Source organism: Ceratina calcarata, unplaced genomic scaffold (assembly GCF_001652005.2).
Source record: "Ceratina calcarata isolate Rehan_Ccalc_2016 unplaced genomic scaffold, ASM165200v1 scaffold39.2, whole genome shotgun sequence".
Lineage (NCBI taxonomy): Eukaryota > Metazoa > Arthropoda > Insecta > Hymenoptera > Apidae > Ceratina > Ceratina calcarata.
This window is the reverse complement of record NW_017162322.1, coordinates 516,631-527,232: the sequence shown is the minus strand read 5'-3', so window position 1 is coordinate 527,232 and position 10,602 is coordinate 516,631. Positions and strand designations below refer to the sequence as shown.

Sequence of the window (10,602 nt, the reverse complement as noted above, 5' to 3'; positions counted from 1 at the left end):
AGCAAATGTTAAGTGATGTAAAAGATATTGAAACTGATAGACAGAAAATGACTGTCAGCCAGTTAAGAACTATGACCCAATAAAGTAAGTGCTACGTCACTCGGTGAAGTAGATAAGAGGTGTCAGGGTTCGACACGATAACGAGATCAGTCGGTGTTTGCTACGTCTCTTCCAAGAAATTAATTCCAAAGCGCGTTTCGAAGCAACAGCTTCCAAACTCGGGTAAAGAACGGGTGACAGGTGGTTTATTAGAACATCTCGAAATTCAGGTAGAAACGATATATATTCTACATTTTATTTCAAGTAAACAGTCCGCAGACATGCGAATTCTGTAGCAACAATTTCATATTATAAATATAGACGGATCATCTATGCAGGCATATTTTATTTATTAACGCCAAGTTAAATTAATTTTCGGACGGCAAAATAGTATATCACGGTACCTTAGTAAATAGAGAGACTAAAATTTTATTTTTATATTAATAAAAAAAAAATCATCTTCAATAAAACTCGCGATATCAGGTACCATGTTGATTAGCTCTGCTCAAGGCATCGACTTAGATATTCGATAACTGATTGTATATTTACAAATTGGAAGATTTTATTTTAAAACTGTGCGCACTATCGAATATCCAAGCGATTCGTGGGTATATCGGATGGAAGAACTTTCTACCTTCAAGCAGACCGAATCCAGATTCGGCAACCAACATTTGTTAGAAAAATCTTATCCTCTATGCGACGGAATAACTGTAATTGTCATTATATCGAATCTCCATTAATTATAAATGCGTCACCAGAAAATGATTGTGTTGAAAGACACGTTAAAAGGCACGTAATACGTTATATACAAATCATGACGTGCTTATCAGAATTTTCGCATAAAATACATTGAGCGTGTAAAAAAAGTAAAAATTAAAAATCAAATCACTTAGCACTAGATTTTTGCTAAAAATTGTGTGCTGCCTTCGTTTAATAATCATAATTGATAATCTCCATTTACGTATAGAAACTTATTTAGCACCTATCTGTTTTTAATAAAATCCGTCAGACAAACGTAAAGTCTGCCTCCTATTATCTCGCCATACCGAATAAGACGCTATCAACTAGAAATTCTCCGTCTCATGACCTGTTCAAGAAAAATGCGAGGACACTCGCCAAATAAACGATCATCAGAGACGGAGACTGAACGATAGCTGCGTTCTTGCGATAACCAGTGTAGAGGTTATTGTGTTGCCGATTCTGATTAGGATAATTCTGGTATCCAGGATACTGTTGTGGATATCCCGGCGGCGCTGGATAAGCCGGTTGTCCGGGATAACTGGGATAGTTGCCCTGGCCAGGCTGACCGGGCACCGGCATCCTGTTGTTAGTCGGGTAAGGCGGATATCCCAAGTCCTGTTGCCGATTTCCTTGGTTCGTCGACGGGTAAGGTGGATAACCGTTGTTCGAACCGGTCGCGCTGTTGCTAGGATATGGTGGATATCCGCTGTTGGACCCGCTGTTACTAGGATACGGTGGATAACCCAAATTGTTGCCGGAATTCACTTGATGATAACCGCCCGCTGGATCAGCAGGCGGGACCGGGGGCGCATTAGCATTCGCGTAGGGGTTCGAATTACTGGCAGTGTTGCTGTTCGTGGGCTTATCGCGATTCTCACCGTCGTTGGTTCGCTGCCCGTTCACGTAAGAAATGCCGGCCGAATCGTATCCTGGAAAGATCCCTCGTCTACGTTTGTCGTTCGTTTTTCCCTCGAGGGATTCTCGACTCAGACGGAAAAGGTCAAGCGAAAATCGTCAACGAAAAACACAACGGAACAACTCTAGCTATGACTAACTATGAACACACATTCCATTTGTGGAAACCTTTCACTGGGAAATTGCGGGTTTCCTCTTTTTTTAGTAAAGTTAGTCAAGTGCAGCAGTTCGGAAAACCGTGCTGTTATTTTCCCAAAGTAATCGAAAAGCGTTAGACACGTAAATGGGAAGCGTAGACCAGCATGCAGTAGCTATCCAGCCGTGAGCATGTCGATGATAGGAAAGAACATTTCGATTCACCGTCCACCGCGTATTTCGTTTTCAGAAAAATAAAAGACGAATTAAATCACCGAGGGTTCTGAAATGAATAATTGCGGAGCTGTTCGCTTTTATGAGCGCAGGAGGAAATTTGCATGGAGTACACACGTTCGAAGTCGATATCCTTTTTCCTTCTTCCGTATATCGACAGGATGTTAAAAGTTTATACGTTCGAGAGCAATTTCTCCAAAATCCTATAACCCGAGTAGGTGGGCGGATGCCGTGTACGCGCGTCTACACGTTTGCGTGCGGAGGGTGTCGATAATGGAAAGGTCGTGTTCGCAAAAGTTGAGGCGAAAAAAAAAAGATCTACTGTACAGGTTCCTGAGGGTTCGCGATCTCGCGTTACATCCCGCTTTACACCTTAACGCGATACGCCTCAAAATTACGAACCCGAATTACCCGGTGCTTTCACTACGAAAATTTTCACTCAGTTTCAACGGATTTACCACTCACCGTGTTAGAAGAAGTAAGAATTAAAATTCACTCCTCGCCTGTTACGTTAAAGGGTAAAAAATACTGTTGCTCGGTTATGCTTAGTATAGTTATGCGGTTCAAAGAAAGACGAATCACGACACCGTGAATAGTGTTCAAGATCAAGTGCACCGGAAATAGTATTAAAGTGATCACGCGTTAGTGAAATTTGCACTGGCAATGATTCGCAGGGTCATACATTAATCAAAAACGTGTTATCACGATTTAAATCAATGTTCATCACGAACGCAGATTAAAGTAAAAATTATTTGAATAAATGCGCGATTCATATTGAAAAGGTGATTACACAGGCAGGGTATGTAAATGAAAAGTCTGGAATAAAGCGGTATTTTCAATCCATTGAAAGGCGGATTACAACAGCTTAAATTTCCATTAGCCAGATATCAAAGTGATCTATTTTTCAATCGAAAAATTCGAGTACAGTGTTAATTCGAACATTTCGTCGAAATAGAAATTACATTTGATTGATCAATGAATCTGTTGATAGAATTTCCAAATAAAACACCATGACATTTTCATTTTGAAACATTCCCGTCGCTATTGTATTCCTGCCTCATGCATTTCGCCATGCACTCGAAATTTCATGCCGCGTCGAGCACGCACGCATAATCGATCACGCTGGTGCATGTCGCGATATTAAAAAGTGGAAAAATTAAAAGAAAATAAACACTCACCGATCGCGGTCGACTTCTTTACACACGTCGGCATGTCGTTCTCTGTTTTGCAGTATTCGTTCTCACCGCAGACCATGCTGACACAGTTAGCTCCTATAAATCATGTCGAACGTTCGTTCAATTATTCATACTTTTAATTCACGTTGAACCGCGTATTTATATATAAAATACCACGCGTTGCAAACAATTAAAACCGTTCACCGGAATAAATGAACGTTGAAACTTTTGATAGCTTAAAACAAGAACCACGAAACGTGCAACAAAAATTAATACAATTCGAAAATGAATTAATATTCGTCTATCGAGAAAAATATGAATTCTAAAACACGGATGCTTGATATTACTTTGTCATAATTACACCAAAAGTTAGATACTTGATTATCGCTTAACCGTTTGGAATTTATTGAAACACAGTAGCAATATTCGTTGGTATTGATCATGGGATAACGAATTTCATATGTAATTAGTTATTAAAGTTCTAGCTACACTGATGACACGACAACGACACACTGAGTTTGTTGAGGTGATGGGGCAGCCGAGCCAGTACCGTAGCCTTTACAACTGAGAGTATAAGGAAAAGCATGTAAAAGCAGTTGTAAAGGCTACGGTACCGGCTCGGCCACCCCACCTGCTCAAAAAACCCAGGCTGTCGTTGTCGTGTCGTCAGTGTAGCTAGACCATAAGTCGTATAGACGATAGATTAAAATTTAATAAATCTCTAATTGACTGAAGGGTCATGAAGTAAACAATAATTTATCCCATGGATGAGTCAAGCATTATAGGAATTACGCAACGTTCTAACGATTTGCAACATATTCTTGGGTAGCTAATAAAGTCGATATTGATAGGAAACTTGACACTTAACATTCGAGTAAAATTATTATTACGATTAATAAAAATTTGTAAAAACAACATATAATAGTACGTTATTATTATTATTATCTGATTCCATTAATTAGCAGCAAGAGGAAAATAAAATGACGGATCGATGTTTGCAAATACAAAAAACGGGAATCATCAAGCAAATGAAATTCATCCGATGAAACGTGATCGAAATAAAATCACCGAATCGCTGAAAAACGTTCGTGCCACCAGCGCACCGCAACGCAACGCAACGCAACGCAACGCAACGATGCGAGCCACGAAATTCATTTCTTTTCATTCCCTGCCTCTTCATTCGTTATTTACCGAGATGGGGCCGATAAAGAAATAAATTTATGAAAAGGTCAACAATGTTCTTACCCCCTGGATGAGCTTTCGTGCAAGTCGGATAACGGCCACAGTTATCTCGCTGGTAGATTGAACAGGGATCCTCGGCTATCACGCAGACCTCGTCTCTCCTGCAACCGATGTCCTTGCACGTCCTCCCATACTCTGCGGGCAAAGAGTAACAACCCCTTACCGTTGAGCTTTTCGCTTAGTGGCCGAAGTTCCGAGTAATAAGCGATCGGACACGGTTCATTAGAAGTTCGCTTGGTGAAAGCCGACGCGACGTGTCATAAGTGGAATTTATACCAGAGCTCAGATGGCTCACATCGGAAAGCTTTCGTTTCACCAAGTAAACGAGAACTATTAACATTATCGTGCCATTATAATGAAATATCGAAGCAGCAGAAAGCACGGTTGGACCTTATTCAGGTCTCCCAATAAAACATGTGCTATTACCTCGTACAGAAACTTATCATCTATCATTTAATATACGAATTGATAACATTATCCAGCTTATTCACTTGTATGCTTATTCCAAGTTCCTATAACTATTAAGTCCTGTTTTGAGAACACGGCCAGCCATGTAACGCGAAACTACCAAACGGAGAGTAAGCATATTTACATTCGGGTGACTTTAACTCAATATTCTCCTACCCCGTGCCAAGTTTCGCTCGAGAACTTTCAGCAGCAGAAACTGCGTAACCAAGAGGGTGATTAAATTCACGTGCAGCCGCTGAGACAAACAACCGGATCGGCCCCGTAACCGAAGGACGGATCCTGTTATTCTTTTTCTACGGCCATCCTTGACCGCGATTATTTACAATAACTTGCATAGGAACAACAGAAACGTGGACGCAATCCGGTGATTAACGCGGTTTTTGCTCGAGCGTGAAGAGCAGAACGATTCCCCACCGTTTTTGGTATTAACGATCGCGGCAAAAAATTCGCGTGCTTAGTAAATAGCAGCTGGAAAGTTTCTTGCCCCCGAGATACAATTTCCACATTACGCAGTTACCCGACGTTATCCGGGCCGCTTCGCATCGGCTGCTAATCGTAATTCTATTCAAGTACCACAGCGTCATCCCCGTATAACTCCATCGATTCTCAATTATCCGGCCGGCGATGAGCACGGAGGAAAGAAGAGGCGAAAGGGGAAGAGGGCGACCCGGAGTTAACGCCCAGCACCGTGTCATCCGCTTTTGCCTACGTGTCAGGGAAAGGGACGGGACGAAACGGTACGCGGGAATGAAGGTGGCATTAAAAATGGGCTAATGATCCCTCTAATCGTCGTTAAACGTTCGTCATATTCAGGAACACGGGAGAAACGAGAACAATGAGAGTTATTATAAACTCCCCGCGGTGCGTGCTGCCACCGCTGATAACGTAAACGATTTTCTAATTAGAAAAAATGAATGGAGGCTGCGAGTAACGTGGCTGTATTAAATTCTGTACGCTTCAAAACGTGCGTACGCGGTCACGATAGTGTCGTTTCGTATGGTCATCGGTTTCAACGGTCGCAATTAAGGCCGGGTAATTAATTACGTGCGTTTAATTAAATTCATCGCGGTCCTGAACAAATAATTTCACGTCGGCGATAACGAGTTCTTCTTCAAGCGAAAAACAGAAATGTACATGTAAAAGTGTTTTAATAACGTTATAATGTACATCGCTGGTACTGAAAACTGTACACCTGTTACGCAACTCTAATTACCATGAATCAGTACGTGTTTTCTTGAATCGTAACTGCGTGATAATAGATCCACCGGTATGATCAAGCTCGGTGATAAATCGACAAAGCCAAACGATGTGAATAAACGAGTTTTAGAATGAACGAACTTCGAACATTAGAATCGAAGATCGAACGTAGCTACTGCCTTTTTAATCATCTACGGTTCCTATGGCGGTTTCCTTTTTCCGTATTTAACCAGATTAGGAAGAGGAAGGAGGAGGAAAACGACGACCACGACGAAGGTCGATGTAATTACATTCGGTCGAGTTAGAGATTAAAAACGATCATTTGTTTCCATTAAGTCCACTTAATCCAGATCAAACGAAACGATTGGCTCATAGCAATTGAATTGCCACGCCGCGATTTAAACTGGATTATAACACCGCAATTTGTAATTAGTATTGGGAATAACTATAAGCCCCGTCGATTTCCCTCGGCAACGATAATTTGTAATCAACTGCTGTAAAAACTAGTTTTGCATTACTACAGAAACGTGCTCATTCATAACGCGTATGAACCACCGTGAATTTAAAACAAAAGATTCTAAATCTACAAAGGTTCGCAGAGATAAATGGTGCGTATTCGATAAAATACTATTCTCTGTATACGAAAAAGCTTTGTGCGCCAAAATTTCATTATTAACGTTTCAAACATCCTCGTTATCGGTTTGTTAACGAGGTCGATGTAAAAGTCAGAAAGAAATTTGGAAAATAAATGATTCGTTTTAAAATCTACTTACTGTTATAGGAAGCAGCATCGGGAATTGAGGAGATGACCAAGATCGTCCCAAGTAGGACACCCAGTGTAGAACTGGACAGCATTTTCTGTAACAGAGATATTCCTTATCAATGTTTCACAAAAATTAATTCCACACGGAAAATCAGTTTATAAACAGATATGCAAACGAAACGATTGTAAAAAATAACTATTAAAATTCCAGCACTAATTATGCTAAGTAAACAACCAGTTTCGCAGTAACGGCACACTCCTTCCTTTTCTATTCTCAGACATTCTAACCTTACTTCCTAACCTCGAACGCAACTTCGAAATCGTCGAAGAACGTTTACGTTTTCGATTACACAGAACAATTTTATTAAACTCTTCTAAACTTACATCAATAACTAACCTATAAATTCGTCGTTTTGGCATTAAATTCGTCGACGACCTTGGAATGTCGCGAGCAATCGCGAATTGCGTCGCACGTTTCTATACGTTGCACCGTTTTACTATCGTGTTTTACACTCCGTATCAATAAATTAGAGTACGAACTTTTGAAGAATCGCGATTTGACATCGCATCGATGATAGTCGATGATAGTGACGTGAACTTACCGAGAAAACTTGGTTTCACAGACGGCAAACGTCCACTCCCACTCGCAGTCGGAACAACACTGAACACATTCGATGAAATGCAATAGTATAGCATCGTTACTGACCCAGTCGCGTGAGTCGGACCAGGACAGACGAAGAATTAAACATAGATAGACAAGGTCCGATGTGAGGCCAAAATCGAGAACAGATACGGCGCGAAGAATATGACGTAAAAGGAAATAGAATGCTATGTTGACCGTAAATTATCGCTTTAATCACCACAAAACAGGAAAGTCTACTTCTCGAAGGAAGAAGAAACTTCCAACAGTTTTATAAAAAATTTTCTAGCAGATATCGAGAACAAACTTCGTTCAGCGATGGAAAAAGATTCTATAACTATAGAGAAAAACATCTAAGAAGTTCGTGTTAAACGTTGAATCATGGGTAATCGCATCGCTGTTCTATGATGTCATTAACTTGTTATGACGTTTGGAATAAAGAAAATACTTCTGTTTCATTGTCTCACAAGAAATGTTATATATATATTAGTTTCGAGGAATAGTAAGATCAAAGTCGTTGTGCAATTTATTACACGTAAAGTTTTCGCGTATTGCTCTACCTTTAGTGGAACTTTATAGAGAAGTCAGACCTACGCGCATCAAGATTTAATATCACTTTATTACGTATCGCAGCTCGTCTTTCATGTTTTCGTTGCGTAATACGCAATGCACGAATGCAGTAATACAGATATTAAACGGAAAAAATGATTTATCTTAGCCGGTTTTAAAAATCAGATAAGGCCGAATCAAAGTCCGCTAAGCTCGTAAAATGTTCTTCTATTATATTGAAGAAAATAGTGGAACCTTTGCTCACTGAAATTTACATAAATTTACCTTCAGTTTTAAACTTATTTGTTGGGCGTATGAAATTGGACGGTTGATCTATCATCTCGCCTTCATGATTTTACGTACGTGTCTACAAAGGGAAGCCTCGCGGGCGAATATTCGCAAACAGCTCACGCGTCGGGACGTGTTTGTCTCAAGGGATAATCCTTGAGCACTCTTATTTTTCACGTTTATACATCGTACCATATAACAAATGAAAATACCGAAATTGAACATCCTTTCAACGATTTTTCATCAAATTCGTTTAACGCATTTAATATTTCGATTGCAGTGACGTGTGGAATTAATCTGCGGAGCGAAATTGAAAAGCGTAATTAAGAGACGTTAAGTGAACGACGAGCAAACAAGTTAAAAAGAAGAATTTTATACATAAAACTAATTGAAAAGAATCGAAATTCTTAGTATTTTAAAGAGAGGAATGTACGTGTGGTGGTCACGATCATTAACCGAATAACGTACATAATGAGCCAAGAAAAATGTTTCCAGTGAAAACGTTCGTTTCTTTGTGACCCGAAGATCATACGATTTTCCAGCCAATGATCCCCCTTGAAAAACGGCTTAACCTCGAGGTCTCTTTCATCCTACTGTCCGCTACGTTTCCAAAGTCGACCGCCCGACGTCGACGGCGGTTTTGCCGCAGTCACGTCTACCTAGAAATCTCATCGACAAGGAGTTCTCGTCACAAACCCTCACGTGTCGGAACGTTTCGTCCCAGCGAACAGAGGAGCAACCACCCTGGTCGAGGTTCAGTTTTGCTCTCTCCGTCCCTCGGTGGCAGGATGTTCGATGCCGGAGACTGCGCAAAGGTCCTGCCGGGTTTCGACACCGGGATATGCCACAGAGGAACCTTGGACTGGTGGCAATACAGCGTGCGGGGGGTAACTTTCGTAGAAACGCTTTTGCTGGATGAACGCACCGGTGCGGTGGTGGGTTTCTGTGCTCGCGACGAGCCGCGCCGAGGTCGTTCCCCTTTCCCCTTTACACCACGCGTACCCATGCACAGCCTCACGCATGCCGCTGAAACACACCTTCACCTTTTAGTCTTTTTCCCTCGTTGTTTCCTTTTCAGTTCCACGTTTCATGCTCTCCCTTTCTATTTTTCCGTCCAATAGATTTCATATCTCCCGTGCCCCAGCTCGCTGCGTATCATCCCCCACTCATTCGCGCGAGTGCATAACAACTATGACGTCTCACCCCCTTTTACAACCCGTCAATCCTCTCTAAGAAATTACCAGTACCGTTCGGTACATACATACGTACTGTCCCGCGATCCCTTTGTCCCATCCACCCTACGCTCGAAGCTCCGGCTCCTCTTTCTTCCCCGTAGCCGGATAAATCCTCAATACTTTCTCCTTTGCTTCCGTACACCGCGCCGTGTGTTTCGCATCTTATTTTCCATACGAGAGACCGTATCTGCTTTCCGATCCCGTCCTATTTTCTTCTTTACGCGTTCTATTTTTTAACATACACACTATTTAGTACTTCGATAGTCGAATGATTACGTTCGATACGAGTTGATTTAATCGTTATTCATTTTTGTCGTCAACGTCAAGTATGAATGCGGATGAAACGAAGAGAAAGTTAAAGTTTGGGAGCGGTTTCGAGCGGAACAAGTTGCCGAAGTGTCTATACGTGTGCCACAGGAGTCCGATAGTTTCTCTACGTTGTTCCTCCAGGATCTGATCGGCGAGCGTTTCTCCCGCGCGTATGCGCGCGTCTCGCCGCGCTTTCGAGAGGGTGGCCTGCGCGGACGACGGGCGTCGTCCGGCAGTAGAGTAGTCGAATTCGGCGCTTCCTACGGGCAGGTGTGCGCTCGTCTATCGCACCGGTGCACGGAACTCCAGAGCTCGACGCTCTTTTCTATATACGCGTAGACATATATATATATATTTAAAAGTTACCCCCCGGCGGTCGACCGGTGGGGGCGTTTAACCCGCGTCTTCCGCGAGTCTCGTTTGTCGCGTCCGCGAGTTCTCTCGTTAACGATCGAGGGAAGCGCGAGAGTATCTACCGTGCTGGTACGAGTGTCGCAGCGCCCGTGTGGACTCTGCTGCAGTCAGTGATCGTGGAGGGTAGCCGAGAGCGAAGGGGGTGAGAGCACAGGGATGATATCGTAGGTGTGCGTACGAGATACTTGATTCCTGGGGAAGAAATCGAGCCACCGTCGAGGAACTTCAGGTATGCTCGAAGAAGTACCAAAATCGTGT

The 10,602-nt window shown here is 42.1% G+C and overlaps 2 protein-coding genes across 5 annotated transcripts in view; one reads left to right on the top strand and one right to left on the bottom strand.

The window, feature by feature from the left end:
- Window positions 1-7,639, bottom strand: part of LOC108626016 (P17/29C-like protein DDB_G0287399) — a 10,289-nt gene extending 2,650 nt beyond the window's left edge. The window contains exons 1-4 of one of the 3 annotated variants that reach the window (XM_026814456.1): window positions 7,512-7,639; window positions 6,920-7,004; window positions 4,485-4,616; window positions 3,243-3,335 (exon numbers count right to left, since the gene is read on the bottom strand). In XM_026814456.1, coding sequence (XP_026670257.1) covers window positions 3,243-3,335; window positions 4,485-4,616; window positions 6,920-7,001 — 307 coding nt within the window. In that variant the 5' untranslated portion in view covers window positions 7,002-7,004; window positions 7,512-7,639. Of the gene's footprint in view, window positions 1-3,242; window positions 3,336-4,484; window positions 4,617-6,919; window positions 7,005-7,306; window positions 7,491-7,511 lie in introns of those variants that run through there. The other 2 variants (XM_026814454.1, XM_026814455.1) reach the window with 2 other exon arrangements.
- A 2,495-nt stretch (window positions 7,640-10,134) lies between these two features.
- The window catches only part of Stg-1 (stargazin related protein STG-1), a 29,830-nt gene continuing 29,362 nt past the window's right edge, over window positions 10,135-10,602 (top strand). Inside the window, exon 1 of one of the 2 annotated variants that reach the window (XM_026814458.1) lies at window positions 10,135-10,486. The gene's annotated coding sequence lies outside the window, so the exon portion shown is untranslated. Of the gene's footprint in view, window positions 10,574-10,602 lie in introns of both variants that reach the window. The other variant, XM_018026721.2, reaches the window with a different exon arrangement.